This window comes from Schistocerca nitens, chromosome 1 (assembly GCF_023898315.1).
Source record: "Schistocerca nitens isolate TAMUIC-IGC-003100 chromosome 1, iqSchNite1.1, whole genome shotgun sequence".
Lineage (NCBI taxonomy): Eukaryota > Metazoa > Arthropoda > Insecta > Orthoptera > Acrididae > Schistocerca > Schistocerca nitens.
In genome coordinates, this window is record NC_064614.1 from 733,272,451 (window position 1) to 733,299,028 (window position 26,578).

Below are 26,578 nucleotides of genomic sequence, written 5' to 3' on the forward strand. Positions count from 1 at the left end.
CACTTCTGACGTAGTGTCATAGAGAGAGACAGAAACTATGGCAGGGGTAAATTCCCACATGTCAGCCACTTACACATCGCCCTCCTGGCTCTGGCCTAGTGCCCCGCCTCATACATCGCAATAACTTCAAGCAACGCTGCAGTTTCCTGCCTCGCTGTTGCTTCACACCAAACAAATTGTATGTGCAATACGCTGCTGCAGCTCCGTGCCATGTTTACTCTCCCAGGCCTACGGCTGCCGATTATTACCACACACTGCCAGCGGCCCCAGACTTCATTGCCCAACGGCGCCTTTGCTGAATTTTAACAAAATTCCCCTTTCTTATGACTAAGATTAATACTAGCACAGCACTCCTCCCTCCTTTCAGTAAGACTCATCCCAAATTGAAATATAACAGGCATGGCCTGTGACTGCATAAATTTACCTTGTTCACAAAACTTATATGCTACCGACTAAAACTAATGAGAACGTAAAAACATTAATCCTCCCCCTATACACTTTTTACACTGGTTACCAATGCCGTAGGCAACTGATGTGTTGGTACCACCTCTACTGGTGCACGTTTCCACACCCTCCACAAAGCTATACTCAATAAAAATAGAAAAATGGCACACCCTGTGGCTGAAATGCTCACTGTCATTATTCTGTCGGTGCAATACTGTTGTAACATTCGAATGTGTTCCAGTACTTTATTAACCGTGATAGATCCTTCCTGTGCATCAGTAAAGGAATGCAATGTTTCCAAAAACTCTGAATTTAACGTGGAGTTTAAATGTGTCAGATTCTGTATTTGCAATATCTCCAGAACCCCTTCCCACTACAAGTCGCTACAGCATCTTACGACATCTTCAAAAATTCCTGGTAGTGCACTCCACTCCTATCGAATTACCTTAAAATAGTCTCCCCCATACAATGACAAAACTAAAATAACAAACAAAAAAAATGCAACTATTATCTGACCCACCAAAACACAAAAAATGCAAATTATCCCTTGATACAAAAACACATAATGTAAACATGCCATACAATATTACACATATAATAATTTACTGTCTCTGTGACCGTAATGCATATGGAACGTAATGCATCCATTGTTGTCCCTCCGCCATGACTTTCTTCTTCTGTTTGCTTTGCCTAGCCTCTGCAATTGGGTCACTTCCTTGTAATTGAGATAATCTGTCCTCCATTCCTTTAAAAGGCTTTACTCTACTTACGTGGATAACGGAGGTTTTTGTTGGCAGCTGCACTTCACCATTTACAGGCGAAGTCATCTCCATGACCTGGTATGGTCACTGGTACTTCGTCAAGAATTTTTTCGTCTTTTCCTTAGGTATATATGGATTTGTGATCAGTACCCATTGACCTACCCTGTACTGTGGTAAAGGTCCCAACCGCTTATTCTGTTCTTCCTGCCTTTCCAACGCCTTCATATTGGCCTTCTGTACCCTCTTTCAGACTTCCTGTATTGTTCGTGCAAATTTCCTCACTGTGTCCCCTTTAGCTATCAAATTCGGACATAGAACGTCAAACAGTGATGGCATCTTTCTTCCATAGACCACCTCGAACGGTGACATTCCGACCCCCAAATGTATTTTGGCGTTATAACTCGATACCGTGTATGGAAGATTCTCCCATTCACTGCCGGATGAAATGGACTGGTCCATAATTTTTTAATTCTCAATAACTGACACAACTGTGTCATTAATTCAGACATGAAGTTTCTTTTCTTGATCCGTAATTATGATATCAGGCACCCTGAACTTCATTAACCAGCTATTGACTTAAGCTTTTGCTACCGTATTTGCCTGTTGGTCTGGTATTGTGACCATGGCTAGAAACCACAGAAAGTGATCAATTATAGTTAAAACGTAATGATTCCCTGTCGGCGTTTTGTTATATGGCCCGTAGATATGTAGCCTGATAACTTCGAAAGGTTTCGAAGCCTCTGGTAACCATTGCAATGGAATTCTTGTGCACATCACATCCACTCACTCGCACACGGTACACAATTGTTCCACATCCCTTCTCCGAGTGCGACACCAAAATCATTTTGCTACTTGCCTTTCCGTTGCTCGATGACCCCTATGCCCTGAAAGCACATGATCATGGGCCTGCTTTAAGACTTCCTCTCTCAAATTTGTTGGAACCACTACCCGTGGTCCACACCTGGTAACTCTACACAACAAATTTCCCTCCACAATGAAATGTGGTTGAGTTCTAAAACCCTGGTACTCCTCTTCCTCTGATTGTGCCCTTTGCCATTCCGTGACACTCTTACCCATTACCTCTAATGCGTCTAACTTGCGACTTAATACATCTGCATTCCCTTGTTTCTTCCCTGGCTTATGAATTACTTCAAAGTCAAACTCACTCAGTTTTAGAGCCCAGAGTGTTAACCGACTAGAAGGATCCTTGAGCCCCAGTAATCATCTCAATGCCTCATGATCTGTCACGACCTTAAACTTTCTACCATAAAGGTAACAACAAAAATAGGTTACTCCATATATTACAGCCAACATCTTCTTTTCCATTGTGGAATGCATCCGCTCTGCCCTATTTAACTGTCTGGAAGCATACGCCACTGGATGCTCCTGTCCCTTTACCATTTGCCTCAGAACACATCCACTGCGCCATTTGAAGCATCACATGATAAGATGAAGTCTTCTTCAAAATTCGGAAACATCGACACCTGACCAGAAACTAATCTCATTTTTAATTCATCGAAAGCTTACTAGCATTCCTCTGTCCATTGAAATTTAACACCTTTCTTTAAAAGCTTTGTTAACGGCTCAGCTATTTTTGCAAAATAATTTACAAATTTATGATAATATGAACGTAACCCAATACACTGTTGTAATTGCTTCATTGTATGTGGTGTCAGAAAATTTTGAACTGCCTCTGTTAACTGAGGATCAGTTTGAACCCCTTGTTCACTGATTACATGACCTAAATATTTGACTTGTGTCTGTGCAAAATTACATTTTTCTAAACTTAATGTCAATTTCTCTTAGACGCGATACATGTTCCGGTATATCCTTTGAAAATACTATAATGTCATCTAGGTAAACCATACATGTCTTTGGTTTCAATCCCCTTAAAATACCATCTAATAATTGCTGTAAAGTGGCCGGTGCATTCTTCAACCCGAACAACATACGTATATACTGATAGTGTCCCACAGGAACAGTAAAATCTGTCTTTGCCCTATCGTCTGGCATTACTTCCAACTGGTGGTATCCACTCCGTAAATCTATCATCGTAAAATACTTACATTATCCCATATTATCCAATGTGTCTGTGATATTCAGAATCAGATATGCGTCCAAAATGGTTTTCGCATTCAGAAACCTATAATCAGAACAAAACCTATATTTCTTTGTACCATCCGCTGACTTCTTAGGTATGAGAACTACATTGCTTGAATATGGACGATCCCTATGCTCTATGATTCCATCCCGTAGTTGTTGTTCTATAAACTCCTCTAGTGGCAATTACATATGATATGCTACCCTGTATGGTTTCCTAAACACTGGTGTATTATCCTCCGTTGGTATGTGATGCTTCGTAATCAGTGTTGCCGGTAAACCACTCCGAATAAATCACTAAATGTCAATAACAATGCCTCCAATGCAACCCTGTCATCTCCCTGAAATGCTGTAATTTTCCCCTCAATTGCGCTGCATCGACGTTTTGCTTATGGCTCATATCTAAATCCTCCCTATAGAGGTCATCTTCATCAAAAAAAACCAATGTGGCCAGTTACAGCCCTTTCGAGAAGCTAAAATCCACTCTGCCGAAGTTATCCATACTTACAGGAACCCTATAATCTCCTTCCACATGACTTGCGTGAGCTAAACTCCTTTGCACAAAACAGTGCGCATTATCCAACTCCTCATAACTCAAGAATGGCTCCACCATGTACAATGTCTCCTTTGGTTAGTCCGTATTTATCGAAACCCAGACTACCTTCCCTGTACCTACCGGCATGTTATCCTGCTGATTGACCTTTAGTGAATCCATTCGCAGTGTAGCTGGTGTCACCTTTGCGTTAAGTGCACCTTGTGACATTCGTTCATTTGCAACCGTTTCCCCCTTGTTCCACTGTTTGTTGCCAAAGATCTATCTTCGCACGATGTTTGTCAAGGAAGTCCAGCCCGAGAATCACCGAATACCCCTCGCCCACACATGGTAACACCTCTACCTGCTCGCTAAACTTAGTTCCTGTGATCACAAATTGAAGCACCGTCGTACCCAATGACTCCACTTTATTATCCACCACCCCACGTAACCTACAACATGGTGGCTCAAGCCTTCTCCTGCTAGACTAATAACAAACACGTGTGCTCTGTGGCAACCAGAAACCTCGGTTCCCTTCCGTTCACCAAGCATTCCGTCTGTGCATCTGCATGCGCTTTACCTAATTTCCCTGGGACCACCCTCCGACGGTTGAAGCAGTCCCATTCTCGTTTAACGGCTGCTGTCGCTGAGGTTCCCCCCTACTTTTACTCCTGCAGTTCACTGCCAGGTGACCCATTTTCCCACATGAGTAACACCACAACTGACGCTGACACTGCCTCCTAATATGCCCTACCTGGCCACAACCAAAACACAATTTCTGCTGCTCCACCCTTTGCTTCGTCGCATAATCTACCTCCTCTAAGTATGCGGCAATCCTTAGAGCTGCCGCAAGGCCACTGGGATTCTCCATTCTCACCCGACGTGACATCTCCGGCGGTACTACCCGCAAAAACACGTCTAATGCCCTGTTCTCGTCCTCTTGTAACAGCATTTTATTCGTCTCCCCATTCGGTGACAGTTTGAATGTTTGTGCATTTAGCTTTCGAATCCTGCCTGAGAAAACCTTCACAGTCTCATTTCTTCTCATAATTAACGCACTTAATTTTTCCTGGGAAAACCTGGTACTATTCTGTTCTCCCCTGCAGGTTTGGGGGGTTAGAATAAGCCTGCAGTATTCCTGCCTGTCATAAGAGGCAACTAAAAGGAGTCTCAAATGTTTCGGCCTATATGTGATGGTCCCCCTCTCGGGTTTGACCTCCATATTTCCAAATTCTTCCGAAGAGCGAGTCAATTGGGGAAGGATGCCTTACATGGTCCATTGTACCCATCGTGCATTGAGACCTTTCTCGTTGTTGCATTGCCGTCCCGCTTGTTCTCCATCACTTGGGTGGGGACACATTCCTGGGTGCGATTTCCACCGTGCACTGTGCAGTGTTGCTTTTTGCGGAGACAACAACTGTGGACTTCGTTGCACCTAATATCCAGCACGGTAGCCAGTCCGTTGTGGTGGGGGCGCCATATACCCTGTTGGCCCTGACAACACAGGGATCGCTCTGCTGATGCCGAGGAATAGATGCCTATCTCCTTGGGGCATCGGGACTCTCAGCAATGGCCATCCTGCCAGGTGGCCCTTTCTGAGTCTGGGCGGCACCCACAGGCAGGGCCCTTGGTCGGAGTGGGTGGCATCAGGGCAGATGACCCACAATGAAGCGTGGTACATCATCTCTTGCTGGTGGCCAGCTGCCAGCGGTCTCTAAGAATTCTTGGGCTCAATTCAACGCTCAGAAGTACGATCCCAAATCGTTCCCCTCCCTGGCCACACCGTGGGAGGAACATAAGGCTCAGGATGGCAGTAACACTTATTCGCCCTGGTTCCTAGTTTGTACGAGAGCTGATGGGGAGTCTTTTATGTCAACAAAGCCTCAATTCTTCATAGAGCATTTAGAGGACACGTTTGGGGAGGTGGAGGGCTTGTCCAAAATGCGCTCTGGGTCATTATTGATAAAAACGGCATCCTCTGCCTAGTCACGAAGGTTAGTTGCTTGTGACAAGTTGGGGGATGTTTCAGTTACCATCACACCCCATAAGAGTTTAAATGTGGTCCAGGGTATTATTTTCCATAGGGACCTTCTTTTGCAGTCTGATGATGAGCTGCACGCTAATTTAGAGCATTGAGGTGTTCATTTCGTCCGGTGCGTTCATCGGGGCTCGCAGGATGATCAGATTGCTACTGGTGCCTTCATCTTGGCCTTCGAGGGTGATACATTACCGGAAAAGGTCAAGGTGATGGTCTACCGCTGTTATGTCAAGCCTCATATCCCTCCCCCGATGCAGTGCTTTAAGTGCTGGAAGTTCGGCCATATGTCTTCCTGCTGTACTTCCAGCCTCACATGTCGAAATTGCGGACGCCCATCACATCCCAATACTCCATGTGCCCTGCCTCCCAACTGTGTCAACTGCGGAGAGCATCATTCACCTTGCTTGCCAGACTGCAGGATCTTAATGAAAGAGTGGAAAATCATGGAATACAAGACCCTGGACAGACTGACCTATACTGAGGCTAAGAGGAAATATGAACGACTCCATCCTGTGCGAATGATTTCCTCATATGCCACCGCTATGACAACCGTGATAGCCCCATCAGTTCAGCGAATTCCAGTCGGCTCACCAAGCCGTACAACTCCACATGCCCTCTTGCCCATGGGGGGCACTACCCGGTGCTGTTGCTCCCTCACCATCTACCTCAGGAGCAACACCCCCCCCCTCCCACCCATCGAAGAAGAGTCAAAATTCATCGGCTCCTCCCACAAGCAAGGGGTCCCTTGGGTCCCTCCCTTTCCAGGTTTCCACAAGTGGGAAGGATGATGCCCGGCAGTGGCATAAGTGCCCACAAGCAGCTGGTCGTAGGGCTTCGCGATCCTCCTTCCGTCCCAGAGACCGAATCGGTGAAGCCCTCCCAGCCAGTGAAACCCAAGGAGCAGTGAGAAAAGTCCAAGAAGAAGACCTCTAAGTCAAAGGAACTTGAGGTGACACCCACCCCATCGCAACCTACAAGCTCTGTGTCTGAGAGCAAGGTAGAGATTCTGGCGTCCGCTGAGGACCTAGATCTCGCCGGACTCTGACACAATGGATGTCACTCGCACAGGTACTCAATCAGTGGCAGCAGGTGACCCATTGGCGTAATCTCCCTCCCCAGTCCCTTCACGCCTTTCTCGGCCATGGACAATGTCATCCTCCAGTGGAACTGCAGCGGTTTTTTCCGCCGTCTTGCTGACCTCTGACAACTTCTCAGCCTTCACCCTTTCCTCTGCATTGCTCTTCAAGAAACATGGTTTCCGGCGATGCTGACTCCCGCCCTCCTTGGCTATCAGGGTTAAAATAGGAAACGGGCAGCTTATGAGAGGGTATCTGGTGGGGTCTGCATCTACATTCTTCACTCCCTTTACAGCGCGTCCGTCCCTATACAAACACCTTTAGAGGCTGTCGCTGTTCGAGTGTGGACGCCTCAGGCTGTCACTGTATGCAATCTCTATCTTCCACCGGACGGTGATGTCCCGCAGCATGTCCTGGCTGCACTGATAGCCCAATTGCCGCCACCGTTTCTGTTACTGGGCGACTTCAGTGCCAATAACCCTCTGTGGGGTGGATCAGTGGCAACAGACCGAGGCAGCATCGTTGAGCAAGTATTGGCACAGCTCGACCTTTCTCTTTTAAATAATGGTGCCCTCACACATTTCAGTGTGGCGCACGGCACGTACTCAGCCATCGACCTTTCGATCTGCAGCCCTAGCCTATTACCATCTGTCCAATGGAGTGTGCATGACGACTTGTGTGGTAATGACCACTTTCCGATCTTTGTCACTTCCACAGTGTCACTCTTCTGGGCGTCCCTGCAGATGGGCTATGAATAAGGCTGACTGGGACTTGTCCACCTCCATTGCTACTATTGAGCCTCTTTCCAATGACGCCATTGATTCCGTGGTTTACTCGGTCACCACCTGCGTCGTTGCTGCCACAGAATCTGCCATTCCCTGTTCTTCTTGGTCCCCTCTGCAGAGGACTATGCCTTGGTAGTCACCCGAGATCGCTGAGGTGATTAAAGATCGCAGGTGGGCACTCCAGCGTCACAAGTAGCATCCCTCATTGGAACACCTCATCGCCTTTAAACGGCTCTGTGCGCAATCCCACCGCCTCATTTGCCAACACAAGCAGGATTGCTGGGAAAGGTATGTTCCCACCATTGGCCTCCGTACCTCTCCATCACAGGTTTGGGCCAAGATTACTCGACACTATGGCTATCGGACCCCCGTCAGCGTACCTGTGCTTTCACTGAATGGAGCAGTCTGTAGTGACTCCGACACAATTGCAAACCACTTTTTGCTCAGAGTTTCGCTTCTGCGAATTACCCACTGGCCTTGCGCTCCCTGAAAGAGTGGTGGGAATGTTGGATCCTTTCATTTCACACACGCCACCCTGAATCGTACAATGCTCTGTTCAGTGAGTGGGAATTCCAAAATGCCCTAGCCGCTTGCCCTGATACAGCTCTCGGGCCAGATCGCATCCACTGTCAGATGCTCAAACACCTCTCGGTGGACTGCCAGCAACACCTCCTAAACCTTTACAACCATATCTAGGTTGAGGGTGACTTCCCATCGCATTGGCGGGAAAGCATCGTAATCCCCGTGTTGAAACCTGGCAAGAACCCACTGGATGTGGACAGCTACCGCCCCATTAGCCTCACCAACATTCTTTGCAAGTTGCTCGAACGCATGGTGAGCTGGAGGTTGAGTAGGCTGCTGGAGTCTTGGGGCCTTCTGGCTCCGTCTCAGGGTGAGTTCCGTAAGGGCCGCTCTGCCGCCGATAATCTGGTGTGCCTGGAGTCTGCCATTCGTACGGCCTTTGCCCACCATCAGCTTCTGGCCGCCATCTTTTTTGACATGCGGAAGGCAAACGATACGACATGGCGACATCACATCCTCTCTACACTTCATGGTTGGGGTCTTCGGGGTCTGCTTCTGATTTTCATACAAAATTTTCTGTCCCATCGTTCCTTCCATGTGCAAGTTGCGACCTCCTGAGTTCAGGAGAATGGGATACCGGAAGGATCTGTCTTAAGTGTCTGCCTCATTTTAATTGCAATTAATGGGCTTGCTGCAATGGTGGGAACGTCTGTCTCAGCTTCGTTGTAAGCTGATGGCTTCTGCCTATACTTTAACTCCACTGGCATTGCAGCTGCTGAACGGCAGCTGCAGAGTGCTATCTGCAAGGCTTCCAGTTTTCAGCTGCCAAGACCTGCGTTATGCATTTCTGCCAGCAACGCACTGTTCAACCTGAGCCATGGCTTTATCTTGTCAGCGAACCTCTTGCTGTGGTGGAGACGCATCAGTTTTTGGGATTGGTTTTTGATACCCGGTTGACTTGGCTCCCTCATATTCGGCAGCTTAAACAGACATGTTGGCGGCATCTTAACGCTCTTCGTTGCTTGAGTCACATCAGCTGGTGTGCCGATAGGTGTACCCTTCTACGGCTGTACAAGGCGTTAATTCAGTCCCGTCTAGATTATGGGAGCCTGGCTTACGGTTTGGCATCACCTTTTGCTTTGCAGTTACTGAACCCCATCCTTCACAGCGGGATTCGGACAAGCCCTGTCAACAGCATACTTGTGGAGGCAGGTGTCCCTCTATTGCGGTTCTGCCAACGATTACTGGCCGCTTATGCTACACTCGTTTATAGCTTGCCTGGGCATCCCAATTATCGTCTCCTGTTCCCTCAGTTGGTCGTCAATCTTCCGGAATGGTGGCCCCGACTAGGGTGTACGATTGTGGTTCGCGTCAGAGCTCTTCTCTCTGGGCTGGAGGTTTTCCCTCTTCCATCTCTTTTTTGGGCATCTCTGCGTATACCCCCATGGTGTGTGCCCCGCCCATGCCTTCAGCTCAATTTGGCACAGGGCCCGAAGGACTCAGTCCCTCCTAAGGCCCTGTGCCACCGCTTTCTTTCACTCGTTGCCGCATTTCAAGGCTCTGATGTTGTCTATACTGATGGTTCAATGGTTGCTGGTTGTGTCGGTTATGCTCTTACCCTAGGGGATCATTATGAACAACACTCATTGCCGGCTGGCTGCAGTGTTTTCACTGCAGAGCTGGTTGCCATCTCTCGCGCCCTAGAGTATATCCACTCCTGCTCAGTTGAGTCCTTCGTTATCTGTAGTGACTCCCTGAGTGGTTTACGAGCTATCGACCTGTGTTTCCCTCGCTCTCGTCTGGTGATGGCTATCCAGGAGACCCTCCATACTCTTGCCCATTGCGGCCGCTCTGTGGTCTTTGTGTGGACCCCAGGTCATGTCGGCATCCTGGGAAATGAACGTGTTGACTCGCTGGCCAAACAGGCTGTCGGTGTACCAACCTTGGAGATTGGCCTTTCAGATAGTGAACTGAGGTCAGTTTTGCTGCAGAAGGTACTTCGCACCTTTGGTGAAGAATGGCACACCCTTCCTTCACCCAACAAACTTCGAGCCATCAAGGAGGCTACCGGTGCGTGGCGCTCCTCCTTGCGGGTCTTTCGTAAGGACTCTATTGTCCTGTGCTGGCTGTGCATTTGCCACACCTGCTTGACACAGAGCTATTTATTGCGCCGTGAGGACCCGCCTTTATGTCGCTGTGGGTCAGCTTTGACGGTGGTCCACATCTTGTTGGACTACCTGCTTTTAACTCCACGCAGGCAGACGTTTGCGCTGACTGATACGCTTCCTGCACTTTTATCAGATGACATTGTGATGGCAGATTTAGTTTTGAGTTTTATTCGTGCAAGGGGTTTTTATCGCTTGATCTAAGTGTTTGCCCTTTTTTTGTGTTGTCTGGCCTTTGGCCAACGATTTTAGACTGGGGTTTTTAGTGCATTTCTTGGTGGTTAGCTTTTCCTTTTTTTGCTTCTATGGTCGGCCAACCACTGTCACACTCGGTGTGATTTTAATTCCTTTTTTTCTGGTCTCTGTCTGTGTCTTTCTTGTCCTATGTCGTCTCTTTGTCATCACCATTGTTTGTTCTTATTCTTTGTGGGTGTTTAAAGTTCGTGGAAAAAGGTACCAATGACCCTAGTAGTCTGGTCCCTTCAAAACCTCTGGCGTAACCCAGCCTCAAGCTCTGCAAATATCCCCACATTGTTCAAAGTTTCACGGTACAGTATCTACGACTTGGCATCCCCTATCAAGTGTAACTTCACCACTCTCAACTTTACAACATCCGACCACCTATTGGCCTCAGCCATTGTGATAATGTCATTAAGGAATACCAACACACCCTCCGTTGTTTTACCTGAAAAGGGGTTAATCAATGCCGTGATTGCCAGGTCAAACGGTCTATGACACTCCAAGACTTGTAATTTACTTTCACCCAGTGTCCCTTCCCCTACTTGCAGTGCCTCAAATCAACCTGGTAATCCTTCATATTTTTCTTTGTCCCTTATCTTTGCCTCTGACAATACCTGAATTACTCAGTTAGAGCATCTACAACTTCCGCTGCCACAGCCTCTGCTGCTTGTCTTGTTTCTACCATTCTTGTTTATAGCTCTACTGTTAGTATTAATTCCACTCTGCTACTCCTAAAACTTAGTTCTTGCGGCGAATCTTTGTCCATCTACATTCTGAACAATTACGCACCAAATGTCCAAATCTGCTACAAATAAAACAACTCTTTGGCACCCACTTTGTACACGGTAATACATGACCTGACAGGTTACAAAAATTACATCACTTAGGTGCTATGTTGTCATGTCCCCCATTTCTTCTGAAAATTCAGATAAATCTACAGGCTCCTCCGGCCTTACAAAAGACACCTTCAAAAAGTCGACCCTAATTGATACTTAACACCTTAAAACACAAAAGAATGACAATAAATCAAACATCACTCACCCATCCCCATCGTGCTCATGTGCAGGTGACATTCCTTTTTTGCTCCCTATAATGGTACGGACGAACACCTCCCAAATGACAAGACGTAACAAGAAGTGTACGACCACCCACCACAAATGCAACCAAACACCTTAACTACCCCTCTACGCAGGCACACCCCAATGCTACTTGCTCGACATAAGATGTGGGAGTAGAAATCCGGTACCAACATTGTAACCGGCACCACATCTGACACCACTGTTGCGGGGTGTCGATGATCGAACCTGTGACTCCAGATGGCCGAGCTGAAGCCGGGACCCACCATGCCGTATTTCGTCAGGAGGCTGAGCAAGTTCAATAGCGTCAAGGGGCAGTGCAGAGTCATACAGCGGTATTCGGAAGTATCCTTTATTCACATAATTTACAGTACTACGATGGGTGCAGTGTAGTGTCGGCGTGCCTACCACAGTGTTGTCCTGTGAGTCCAGCCAGCTCAGCAACTCCTGGTATGCTGATGCCACTGCTCCGCCATCAAGGCCGCTCAGCTGGGAGATGGCTGCACTCGCCTGGTCACCGCTCACCAATGCGTCGGGTGTTGCACCGCATAATTGCTCGCAATTCCGGAGACTGTTACAGTCCCTGGTCCCCGCCGCCCTCTGCCCTGTTTGGCCTGCTCCGCCCGACCATGGGACGAAGGTGGTTGTACTGGTCACCCATGGCCCTCAGCCGCCGTTTCTCCCAGGACAGGACCGGACTCTAACTCGCGCCCTCCTGGATGTAGTGCCAAAACTTGCCGCTAATAGTACTTGCCGGATGGCAACACCCGCCGCCATCCCTGACGCTGTTTCAGCGCACCAGCGCCTCCCGCAGCGTACGCCTCGCCCGGACCCCAGTATGTTAGGTGGGAAGCGAACGTGGCCCATCCTGGACCCGTTGCAGACTGCTATCACTGCCGTCCTTCAGGCAGACCGTGCAGTCTCCAAGTACCCAACTGCTGTTCCGTCCCACCCCTGTGTTGTTTCCCCGGAGGCGGAATACAGCCTGAACAAGTACATAGAAATAAAGTACAGGTTACACAGAATATTTACAACATTGCTGCTAGACTGGCCCCTATAAGCGTAAGCCAGCACAGGTCCATCCCAACTCTCAATTGACCTGGCACACACTCGTCTTTAGCTAAAAGTGCCTGACTATTTATACTGCTTTTCCCCTCACTTCTGACGTAGTGTCAGAGAGAGACAGAAACTATGGCAGGGGTAAATTACCATATGTCAACCACTTACACATCGCCCTCCTGGCTCTGGCCTTGTGCCCCGCCTCATACATCGCAATAACTTCAAGCAACGCTGCAGTTCCCTGCCTTGCTGTTGCTTCAGCCAAACAAATTGTATGTGCAATATGCTGCTGCAGCTCCGTACCATGTTTACTCTGCCTGGCCTACTGGCTGCCGATTATTACCACACACTGCCAGCGGCGCCAGACTTCATCGCCCAACTGCACCTTTGCTGAATTTTAACAAAATTCCACCTTCTTATGACGAAGACTAATACTAGCGCAGCAGATTGATCAAAGGAGGCAGTACGAAAATGTTCCGGGAAACTCAGGAATACAGAAATACAAGTCACTGAGAAATGAAGTGAATAGGAAGTGCAGGATAGCTAAGACGAAATGCCTGTAGGAAAAAATGTGAACACATTGAAAAAGAAATTATTGTCAGGACGGACTCAGCATACAGGAAAGTCAAAACAACCTTCAGTGACATTGAAAGTGAGAGTGATATCATTAAGAGTGCAACAGGAATTCCTCTGTTAAATGCAGAAGAGAGAGTGTGTAGGTGGAAAAAATACATTGAAATCCTCTATGTGGGGGAAGATTTGTCCAATGTTGATAGAAGAAGAAACAGGAGTCGATTTAGAAGTGATAGGAGATCCAGTATTAGAAACAGAATTTAAAAGACCTTTGGAGGACTTAAGAGGAAATAAGGCAGAAGGGATAGATAACATTACATCAGAATTTCTAAAATCATTGGGGGAAGTGCACCAAAACGACTATTCACATTGGTGTGTAGAGTGTACGAGTCTGGCGACATACCATCTGACTTTCGGAAAAGCATCATTCATAAAATTCCAAAGATGGCAATAGCTGACAAGTGTGAGAATTATCATACAGTCAGCTTAACAGCTTATGCATCCAAGTTGCTTATAAGAATAATATACAGAAAATGGAAAAGAAAATTGAGGGTGTGCTAGGTGACGATCAGTTTGGCTGTAGAAAAGGTAAAGACACGAGAGAGGCAATTCTGACATTGCAGTTAATAATGGAAGCAAGACTAAAGAAAAATCAAGACATGTTCATAGGATTTGTTGACCTGGAAAAAGCACTCAGCAACGTAAAATTGTGCAAGATGTTTGAAATTCTGGAAAAAGTAGGGGTAAGCTATAGGGAGAGAGGGGTCATATACAATACGTACAACAGCCAAGAGGGAATAATAAGAGTGGACGACCAAGAACGAAGTGCTTGTATTAAAAAGGGTGTAAGACAAGGATGTAGCCTTTCGCCCATACTGTTCAATCTGTACATAGAGGAAGCAATGATGGAAATAAAAGAAAGGTTCAGGAGTGGAATTAAAATTCAAAATGAAAGGATATCAGTGATACAATTTGCTGATGACTTTGCTATCTTGAGTGAAAGTGAAGAAGAATTACATGATCTGCTGAATGAATGGAATGAACAGTCTAATGAGTACAGAGTATGGATTGAGAGTAAATTGAAGAAAGATGAAGGTAATGAGTAGTAATAGAAATGAGAAGAGCAAGAAACGTAACATCAGGATTGATGGTCACGAATTAGATGAAGTTAAGGAATTCTGTTACCTAGTCAGTAAAATAACCATTGATGGATGGAGCAAGGAGGACAGCAAAAGCAGACTAGCAATGGCAGAAAGGGCATTTCTGGCCAAGCGAAGTCTACTAATATCAAATATTGGCCTTAATTTGAGGAAGAAATTTCTGAGATTGTACATCTGGAGTACAGCATTGTATGGTAGTGAAACATGGACTGTGGGAGAACTGGAACTGAAGAGAATCGAAGCATTTGAAATGTGGTGCTACAGATGAATGTTGAAAATTAGGTAAGGAAAGAGAAGGTTCTGTGCAGAATAGGAGAGGAAGGGAACATGTGGAAAACACTGATACGGAGAAGGGACAAGATGATAGGACATCTGTTAAGACATGAGGGAATGACTTACATGGTACTATAGGGAGCTGTAGAGGGCAAAAACTGTAGAGGAAGACAGAGATTGGAATACATCCAGCAAATAATTGAGAACGTAGGTTGCAAGTGCTACTCTGAGATGAAGAGGTTAGCACAGGAGAGGAATTCATGGCGGGCCACATCAAACCAGTCAGAAGACTGATACAAAAAAAAAAAAAAAAAAAAGCTGACGTTCTTATCAGTGGTATCTTCAGATACATGTCTTTACCTCTCCTATCCATGACTCAAGATAACTTCCAATAAAATACACAATTGCGTAATGTTTCCTGCATCCCATGACTTTTGTTAATTTTGCATGCATTCTATTCAGTTATTAGTGCATTGATTCTGACTACACTAAATTTCTATAGAGGCAGCATAAGATCCCTGACAGCTAGCAGCAGTGTTTCTAGTTTTCAGCTGTTAAGCACAAACAGCTGTAGGTGAGACAAGAGCCTTGTATAGAGTTGCAACAACACTGAGGTGTTTCCATAGAGAGGTTAACAAAATCACATTACATGATTGGTTGAGGTAGGCATGCAAAGCTGCTGTGCCTAGCCCTTTGCATCCGTCAGGGATCTGCTTATGTCATCTCGACTATAGCCAAGCAATCTGTGGAATGGTTTGCTTTAACAAATCAACACCCAATTCCTTCTCTCATCCAGGCAAGTGCCCTGTTTCTAATGACCTCAGTATCAGTGAGACATTAAGGTCTAGCCTTCATTCCTTCTAAGAGACACCGAAAATCATACTTTCTTTTCCAGGACCTTGTGTACCATGTGTATTTATTGGTAAGTTGCTTACTATAGGAATTTGCAGTGTAGCAGTGTTTGTCCCATTCCCAAAAAACAAGAAGGTGTAAACTACTTAATCAGTGATACTAGATTATCGTTGATAGAATGTCAAATGCAGTTTTAAATCAGAACATTTTTTAAAATGCCACAAAAGCATGACAATACTGCAGGAACTTGTCAAAACTATCAAAGTGCAACCAACACAACTCTGAAGTGCACTCAAGAAGTTTCTGTAATAACAACTAATAAACTTCTAGACACTATACTAACAAGTTCCTTCATCGTCTGTAACATGTGTAATTCACTCTTTCTTCTCACTAACTACTTGGCAGATATAATGAGATGGTGTCTCTGCACGTTATGATCATTCATAAAACCCAGATCATTTAGTAAATTTGATACACTTAGGTTGTCTATTTGCAAAATAGAAACTGAGGACTCACAACAGTTGTAACTTTATTTAGAAGTTGATCTAAACACACAAAAGATTTGCAAGCATCACATACAGCCACATGTTCTTCCTTCATTGTACAAAGATCAACACACTGCTGTAATTTACTTCACTGTGTAATTGGCTCTCCCTGAAACTTGAGTAGAATGCCACTTGTTGATCAGCTTGTACCTCTGTCCCAACCATGATCAGCATCACCATAAGCTTTAATATTGCAGACATCATTCTTCTCAAAGTTTGTGCCATCTGTAACTGTTGATTTAAAAGACCTGAATATTCCTTTGAACAATGTAAAATGTTCTTGTGTTGGTGAGTATTGAACTCGTGGTTCAGTATTAACAGCATATTATAAATCTGGTCCTGTACCTTGTGCTAAATACATCAGACTTCCAAATGTTTCTCAATTGAGTTCATTATTACTAAAAGAGGTGGCCCACCATCCAAGTCCTCTGGTTCATACATACAAATTTCTTCCTTCAAAATACTGTTGAGAAATGGTGTTCTTACATTAACTTGACTTACACACCAATCATGTGAAATAGCAACATTTGGGGGGCTCTTGTCTCAGATCCTGTTACAGGGCTAAATGTGTCAAAGTAATCAATTCCAAAACATTGACTATATCTGTTTGTCACCATTCGAGTCTTATATCGAACCACTTCATTATTTTCATTTAATTTTATAGCAGAATCCTGTTGATTTTCAATCACCTTTCAGTTTTAGCCTTGTAAACTAGTTCCAGTGTCTTATTTTTCTTCAGAATATTCATTTCTTCTTCCACTGCTTTCTTCCATTTATTTAGAATTTTCTCACTGCACTGCTTTTTGTAACTCCTTGATGTCTCACAAAGAAGCATTATTCTTGGTTGGTTGATGGGCTGAATCGTCATAGTAACATGATGGTCTCTCCAAATTCTGTCATTCACATAAATTGTGACCTCTATGAATTGCAGAAACAAATTTGGAGAATGATGTGTCAGCAGAGGGAAGAATTAAATGAAATTTTGAAAGTAAATGAGGAATAATGGGTTAAATATTTAAAGGAGTCGTGTAAAGGTAAAAAACACAGGAAAATGAAGAGAGATCAGCATACAAGTAAGTGATGATGTAACTGTTTCACATGCAGAGACACAAGAAGCTTTAACTCTGTTAAAAAGTAGGAAGTCTCCAGGGAAAGATAGGATCCCAATGAATTACTAAAGTATGGAGGGTGTCCACTAACTGAACAATTAACCAATTTGGTTAACAGAGATCAATGGAAAACTAGCATTACAATCCTGATGATGTACAAAAAAAAAAAAAAAAAAAAAATATAAGATAGAGCCATCCAGCTACAGAAGGATAAATCTACTGAGTTCAGTCCTTAAACTCATGACAAAAGGAAAATAAATGAAAAGTATTACAATCCTTGCAGAGGAGCAGTGTGGTTTTAGATCCCATAGTTCATGCATAGATGCAGCATTCATTCTTAGACAGTTTATAGAGAAGTCCATTGTATACAATAGACAAGCTTATCTTTGTTTTATTGATTTAAAAAAAGGCTTTTGATAGGATTCAGTTAACAGATGTGGTAAAACTGCTCTACAAATGGGGTTTTTCTTCCAAATAAGTAAAAACAATTGAAGACATTTATACCAATAAATACAGCCAAGTGAAAATTGGTTCCAGAGTAACTAGCTGCATAGCTGTTAATAGTGGGATTAGGCAAGATGACTCTTTGAGCCCGCTACTTTTTAATGTAGTCATGGACAAGGTGATAAAGGAAGGTATTGGCTGGTAGTGGTTATAGAATGGGGGATGAAGAAATAAAAAACATTTGTTATACTGATGCAGTTCTGCTGGCAAACAGCGAATATAACCTGCAGAAACTTATACATTTATTTATTGTGGCAGCCAGAAACCTAAATATGGTCATATCCACTCAAAATACCTGATGTATGACCACTTCAGTGGAACAAATTAGATGCAATCTGAAAGTTTCAACAGGTGATGAATATTTCAGTATCTTGATATTGATCTGTCCAGCATTGGAATTGTCAAAAAGTAAGTTAGAGAACAAGTAGCAAAAGCAAATACAGTGGCAGGGTGTTTAAATGATACTGTTTGGAAAAACAAGCATAAAGAAAAAGATGCAAAGGCAAGAATATACAAAACAATAGTGAGACAAAAAAAAAAACTGTGTGCTGGGGGGGGGGGGGGGGGGGGGGGAGAAAAGCATTAGAAAGGGATGTAAAGTGGACTCCATTAATGAGTGGGTACATAAGAGAAAGTGTGAATGGAACGTGCACATAGATAGGATCGATGAACAGGAGAGTGTGAAAATCGTAAGAGTTAAATTACCAGCTGGTAAAAGAAATATTGGCCATCCAAGAAAAAGATGGAACAACCACCTCAGGGTAGAATGAGGGGTACTGAAGCCTAGGAAGAAAAGAAGAAGAAGAAGAATTGTGGCTTCCTTTGCCTTCATTTGTTGCTTACAAGTTTTTGTCAACTTGTCCCTCAGTGTCATTCATACAATTCCGTTGATCACCCTCTTTAAAGTCAGTATTATTACAGTCAGTTTCTGCAGCATCTTCCTTTTCATCTACATTGTCAGTACCAACCAATCATCCTCCAGTATGGAAAAATTTAGGTCAACACACTGCTCTCCTGGCTATTGCCAGTCTTTGTGGCAGGAATCCACTGCTATTTGTTAAGTACCTCCTCAGTTGTCCTCACAAGCCTGAGTGTACCTCCAAATCCATGGCAGTACTGAGAATCGTTCACATGTCCTCTGCTTGGTAGTCAGCATCGATGAGCCTCAACTGTGGAGGCAGATCGACAACCTTTTTAAGCTCTCCAGTAAGTGGTTTTTGCAATTTGTTTTCAGTTGAGTTTTACGTCTCTGCATAGACACACAATTATCATAACCAACCTCGTATACTTTCAAAGATTAAGTGTCAAGCATCAATGCATTTCCAGTTTCTTGTAGGAATCCAAGCATAGCATTCTATTCCAAATACCACATTATCAAAAGACCTTCTTTCATCAAAAATATTTTAGTTGCAGTTATACCCTTAATTTTCATTTGACCAATTCGATTCAAAGTGTATGTTGGGGCCAAAATTGCCTCACCCCACAATGATTCTGGATATTCAGCAGAACAGAGCCAAGAACATGCCATCTTACAAAGGATTCTATCTTCCCACTCAGCAACTCTGTTCTGCTGAAGAGTATATGATGCAGTAATTGAACGTTTCAGTCCAGTTGAACGAGCAAGCTTATGTACATCTTTATTATGGAACTTGTTGCCACTGTCTGTCTGTAATTCTTTAACAGTAATTTCAGCCTTAGTCATTTATTATTTTAATAAACAGTGCTAATTTTTCTTTACCTTTATCTTTGTGTCGCAAAGGGTACATCATCCGGAAAGTGCAAAAATTATCCTTAAAAACAGCAAAGTATTGATGACCCTGCAAATCATTTTCTTTCACCTTTGTCTGCTAACATCTGTGTAAACCAGTCCTCCACATTCAGTGGGTTTCTCCGCTCTTTCACAAAATAACATCTAATGATGTTTATCATTGTGCACACCCTCATAAAACTGTATCAGTCATTGCCTCTATACCACAGTCCTTCAAAAACTGGTGCAGGTAACATTTTTCCACACCATCTCGGTACGTTACCAGTTTCAACAACACAAGACCTATCTTGATGAACAACCTTTACAGCCAAACAATAAGTCATTTTTGCCATTAGAATAGCAACAACAATTGCAATATCATCATTGAAAAATACGCATGATTGCACTCATTACCAGTTACTTGGTTTATTCCTTTTTGTATAGCTTTCATAACAGAAAATAAAGGATCCACCTCAGCAAACCAGTCTTCTTCAGAATATTGTCCTGTTCGTTGAATACCTGTAATCTATTCGACCTGTGTCATATACTTCAGTTTGTACACCATTTTTGGCACTATCCATCTTCCTTGGAGTTTCAGATGCTTAAATATAATGTTCCAATAACGTTGATTGTTATGCGTTGGCACACTGCTGTCATTGTTCCACTTGTCACAATCTAGTTTGTTTGTATCTACAGAAAAATTGTCTCTCATCCAATTTTTGAAGTATTTGTGTGGCAAGAACTTCTTAAACTTCCCACTGATGTTACTCTTTGTGCTAGTACACTCATTTGATCAGTGGTTGTTTTTATTACATTTAAGACAAACCGAACATTTATACACTGTTTTGATTAGCGACCCACTTTGTCACATGAAAAGCATTTTCTACCTTCACTCTTTTTGTAATGAGACTTTTTGATACATCTGCTTCAGATGAAGTTTGATGCGCTTTCACCATTATTTGTTAACTTTCATTTTCAACCTCATTGCAACATTTTCATCATCACGATCTGTTACGCTCAGTTTATAATTTAAACTCCTTTTTTTAATAATATATTCCATGTTTTCTCTTCAGTAAGTAAATCATGCCATGTAACATAAATATAATTGAACTCTTTTAGCAAAAATTGTGCACAAAGGTCTCTGCCATTGATCATTTTGTCCAATAAAGTCAGTTTTTACTTAATCAAACTTGGCTAGGTGGCCTCGTATACAACCACATAATGTTACAAAATTAATGTCTAAGCAGATCAATGTTTTCTGCTGTGCAAACATCATAATCCTATGTAGCTTATCCCGAATCTGTTTGGCAGCTTTGAATCCCCAAATACAAAGTATAAGGGCTTGGTGTCAAGGGATAGAATTTGCTGTTTCCTTCATTTTACATTGATATCAATCCTTTTAGCAAGATCAGCTTCATAATTTTGCACACTTACTTGCAGCTTAATCATATCACCATATACAATGTCAGAGATTTTGTCACAGTCTCAAGATAGACTGTAAGAGGTGGTACAGAGATCAGCACACTGGACTTGTATTCAGGACATCTGACCATCCTGATTTCTGTTTTCCGCAATTGCCCTAAATCACTCCAGGTAAATACCAGGATGATCCCTCTGAAAGGGACATAGCAGATTTCCTTCTCTATCCTTTCAAATCTGTGCTCAATGCCTAATAACCTGCTATCAACGGGATGTTAAACTCTAAGTCTTCCTTCCTACAGTCTAAAACAGTTCTCATTATAATCCTCCAGGTTCCCCAATTTGCTTCACGAGTCTGTTTATCAATTTGCTGTCTTTTGTCAGCCATTGTGTGATTATTTTCAATTCTGTAATGTCAAATTACCATTAAAATCAACTAAAATTGTCACAATTCGTGGAAACATTACCAACTATGCATCCCTGCTACCGCGTTAATAAAACATGAAATGAATTTTAAAACAGAAAATTTATTTAAAACATTTCAAATATCGGTAGTACCATTAAGCACAAGCAACACCCCTCTGAAGTCAACTCAAGAAGTTTCTACACTAACAACGGACAACTTTCAAAGATTAATAATACGTATGTACAAGTATTACAACTGTGAATAAGCACTTATACTTTTTGTAGCATGCAGTTTGTTTCCAATGTCCTCTTTAAAATTATCTTTAATATCTACACAATTTTCAATAGAGTACTAATGACAGCCCAGGCCACCTTAGCTTTTTCAAGAAAGCTTGGATGCCATCTTTTCACTAGCTATAAGCTGTAAATTATTTAATGGATATATAAACAATCTACTCATCAAACGGCGGCAGAACACACACGTAAGACGATTGTAACTGGCAAGCTTTTGGGGCCAGTGGCTCTTTCTTCAGGCAGAAGGGTTGAAGGGGAAGGAAGAGGGGTAAAAGAAAAGGATTGGAAAGGTCTAGAAAAAGGGGTAGATTTCAGGAGTCACCCAGAACTGTGGGTCAGGGGAGACTTACCATACATACATTCTGTAAGTGTATAACCATTGACATTGTAGGAACTTGAGTCAGCTATAAGTGGCAAATTATTCAACTCTCAGCAGTCTTGTATATCTGGTAACATTATCTTTTAAAACTGCAATTGAAATCACAGAAGTAGAAATGAATCTCATTCAAATTTCTTTACACAAGCCATCTCCGCAATTTTTGCTGTTTCGTAACAGGAACTCTACAATCCGTAATCTTGAAGTGACAAATATTGAAAATGAGGGAAGAGGTGCACATTTCAGCTTAGATGCCAGAAACATCGTGGTTGGTGCATGTTAGTGGTGACAAAAACAACTTCCCTTACTTTTCAGTGTTTCCTAAATTATAGGTGCAAGTGAACAGTGTTTCTTATTGTATGAAATGTTACATAATCTTAATAAACTCTTTCTACACATACTTAATTTTTATCATGCAATAAAATCAATTTTCATTTTGTTTTTTTCCAAAAATATTATTTTCATTATCCTGACTTTTTTTTTAAAAAGGGTTGCTGGTCCTTGAGCAGGTCTGTGTTGCAGCCTTGGACTGTAACAGGCTGGATGTCGCAGACAGATGTGTGCACACACTTTCTACAGAATTTCCTACTAGCTTAAGAGTCCGACGTCTTAGAGTTCTTCAGTTGGAAGCAATGGAACGGTACGTTTAAATGTTATGACCATTTTTAAAATGATTATAAAATATAAAATAACACTGTGTTTACTCCAATTTATGATCTGTTTGCTCAGTCAATAAGCGGATACGGGCTGTGTGTGTGTGTGTGTGTGTGTGTGTGATAGAGAGAGAGGGGGGGTGTGTGGGAAGGGGGGGGGTTCATACAGTAATTTTAGTGCTTGTTATGCATTATCATACAGTTTCTGTACAAAATGTTGGGGGGGAAAGGGAGGGAGACAGCACACATAGCTCTTGCTCCGTGCTGATGCCAATATTAGGATTGGAAATGGAGGCTGTCGAAAACACGTAGCCAGTATTAAAGCAGACAAGAGCTACAACAGTTATCTTACATATTTACGTTTCGATCATTTTTGCAATGATATGGACAAGTCATCATAAATAGGTATGGGATTTGGCAAACATTATGCATGTAGTAATTTCTTAAAAGTCTGTATTTGTACAGGGTGTTGCAGAGAACCAAGAACATTTGAAGCTGATGTTGGAAGCCCTGTATATTCAATAAGAATGGGTGGTTGTGGAGGGAGGGGGGAGGGAAGGAGGGAGATGCCATACTATCAAGTAGTAATGGACATTTAGTTGCAGAGGAGTGTAGTCACAGTGAGTGTGCACACCAAAATTGGTGACAATGTGACAGCTATACGAAGTGTGTTTCAGCATCATTATGAGATCTCAAACCCCATCGCCCTCTCCCCTCAAAGCTGTGGTCAAGTTCCTTCTTCACACACAACCAACCAACACCTGGGTCTGTAGTTTTGAAGGAACTGATTGGGCTTTGAAAAAGTGGCCTAGGGGGACGTTTATTGTCGGTACATACCCCAGAAAACATTTATACTTTGCAGGCTGTGGTGGGAAGGATCCTCATCATTCAGTGTGAAAAATTGCTTCGTCCTTGTGACTTGGACATCGGAATGTGCAAAGAATACTCCGTAACGTTCAATTTCACCCATATGGCTGTGTGGGGTAGCCGTGCAGCCTGAGGTGCCTTGACACGGTTTGTGCGGCTCCCCCCACCGGGGGTTCAAGTCCTCCATCGGGCATTGGTGTGTGTTGTCCTTAGCGTAAGTTAGAGTGATTAGTGTGTAAGCCCCTAGAGACTGATGACCACAGCTGATCCTACACATACAGTTTTGTGAAATCCTCTTGGCTAAAATAAGTGAGAATGCTAACTTTATTCAAAATTTATGGATATCACACAGTGCTTTAGCTACTGTACAATGTGCTGTGTTGTCGTGGGATGACAGGCCCTTACTTCCCTGAAGATGGAGGCTGCTTCACTGTGTGACATCTCTCTTTGTTATGCCAGCATGAGAGAGGCATTTTTGGACCAAGGCTCCATTCTCTCCCAAATCGTGACATTCAGCACATCTGGTGGTTTCCACAGGATGGAACTATCTCACACACTCACCAAGTATATTGAAATGTTTGTTTGGGGATTACAAGATTTCAAGGAATGCTAACATCAGGTGACCACGTCGATCACCAGGCTTTTCAGTCTGTGACTACTTATTATGGGGACTGTTGGAGAGTGTAGTGTACCAGATTAGACCAAGAAAACTTGCCTAGCTCAAGATTCAAGTTGAAAAGAACATTGCCAGCATCCTGGAGAACACATTGTGCTGCACTGTGCAAAAACTTCAGAATCGACTTAATGAATGTGTCTGTCAAAAGGACAACACTTAAGTAGTGCAATTTTTAAAAAGCGAAGCATAATTAAATTTCACTCGTATAGCACACACATTTCGTCATCAGGTAAAGTTTTGAAGTTCCCTTAATTTTCTCTGATTATTTCAGATTTTCTCATTTCTCTGCACCGTTCTGTATTATTCTAAAGATTAATTGATGCTGTAATCATTTAGAGTTTTTTTATACACAAATACTTGACTCACGTCACTTTGCAGGGCTCAGCGTAATGGTACAGTCCTGCCAAAATTGCCATAAGAACATCGTTACTGAAATTGTTTAGCAAAAGTTGCTTTAAGGAACAAATACTAAATAGTTTGGAAACAGAAACCCAGTTACCACAAAATTCCCAATCTTTTCAAATCAGTTGCATTAAATTCCTGAAGGAAAAAAGTTGACTCTTATTCCAGTAGGTAGGTCATAATATTTGATTGATAATTTTGAACAACTGCCAATTTCCTTGTGTGAGTCACGTGATATGTCACAGAAAATGTTACAATTAGATACTAGTGCACCAATTGATCACATTGTGTTTCTTATCTGAATATTGAATTTTACACTGAAGAAAGTTTGAGACTCAGTACAGCTGAAAATTGTTTGTGACGTTGAACACAATTGGCACGTTAAACTCTTCAATGTAACAAAGAAATACAATTTGGCATTGTTTTCTTTGTGCAGTATACAGTGAAAAATAAGCAAGCACTTTTGAATCTTGAAAGCACCACCCTTCTGCATTAAAAAGGGAGAACTTTCATGCTTTGTTGTTTAAAGGGGCGTACAGTTTAATTGGACAATTACCTGTTCCAGTCAGCATCTGTACAATTATCTGAACTGGAAGTAGGTAGGCTACATACAGTTTGAGCCTCAGTTCTCTCGATTCTGTCAATCCATGCAATATTTGTGGTGAAGAAGAGACAATGGGTAACAGAAGAGAGCGTTGCAACTTGTGTGATTGCAGATGAATTGCTTCAGTTCTTTCCTAAAAGCAGGTCAAAACTTTTAATGATGGCCCAAGTTGAGGTTTAGAAGACAGGCAACAAAAAGACTATTCAGAGAGAGTGGGCTTAGAAGTTATTGGATATTGGAGTATGAATATTTTGCTACAACTGATAAGGTTATGAGAAATAATTTCAGTCTTGGCAGAAGTGGGGTCTCTTCTAATTTATTAAAAATGTGAGAAAACTACTGTGTGTCTCTGGAGAACTGCTGAAATTTGTATGAAGTTTCTTAGGAATTTAGATGCCGAGATGGGTGCAGCAGGAAGGAATATCATTCTTATGACTGACAGATGTCCTGCACAACCAAACATAATGCCATTTCTCAGGAATGTTGATGTGTATCTTCCTGCTAACTGTACAAAACAGCTGAAGCCTCTAGACCTGGGCATAATTCATCCTTTGGAAACTAAATACAGAATGGCTGTTGTGCAGCGGTCAACTTCATTCCTCAAAAGAAAGGATGTCATGAAAACGAATGTTTTATAGGTTATGCAAATGTTTGCTGCTGCCTAAAATGCTGTAACCAAATGGAATGTGTTGAACCCTGCAGACTGTGGGTCAGTATCAGTTTCTGTAGAAGGAAATGATGATTTCTCTAAATGCTGCCGTAAATATTGCAGCAAGTGTGACATATCAGGACTTCGTTGTGATGATAATAGCCTGTCTTTTCCACATCAGTTAAATGTGCTTAAATAGAGAACCAAGCAGAGTTGTGGGAGGGAGGAGGGAAGACCCTGTTGATGGATGAGGATTCAGCTGGATTAAGTTTTGCTGCAGCTGAGAAACGGTGTTCCCTCATTTAGTGTGGACGAGCTGGTTCTACCCAGTGTCAGCCAGCTAATGCAATAACTTTTCTCAATATGTTATGCTGGCAGCAAAAAGTAAAGTACACTTCTTTTCTTTTTATTTAAGAAATAAAGGATAATATTTAAGGATTTCCCTTTTTATGTAATTGTGTTTCTGTACCAGTAACTGAATAAAACAGCTTTTGAATACAGCAATTTCTTTTTGATTCTTGATGCTGTCTTTCAACTGAGATGCCAATTGGTGTTTTTGCCTGAGGCTTTGAAATAAATACGTATTAAGTTAATGAAAGTATGTGGCATGTATACAAATTATAAATTGAACTCCTGCTGTATTTTTCTGTTTGTATCTGTAGGCCAATCTCA

At 42.9% G+C, this 26,578-nt stretch overlaps 1 protein-coding gene across 1 annotated transcript in view; it reads left to right on the forward strand.

Annotated features, from left to right (window-relative positions):
• The window catches only part of LOC126260010 (ER membrane protein complex subunit 2-like), a 72,274-nt gene that overhangs the window by 14,948 nt on the left and 30,748 nt on the right, over nucleotides 1-26,578 (forward strand). The window contains exon 3 of the mRNA XM_049957173.1: nucleotides 22,545-22,695. Within this exon, the coding sequence (XP_049813130.1) occupies nucleotides 22,545-22,695 (151 nt within the window). The remainder of the gene's footprint in view (nucleotides 1-22,544; nucleotides 22,696-26,578) is intronic.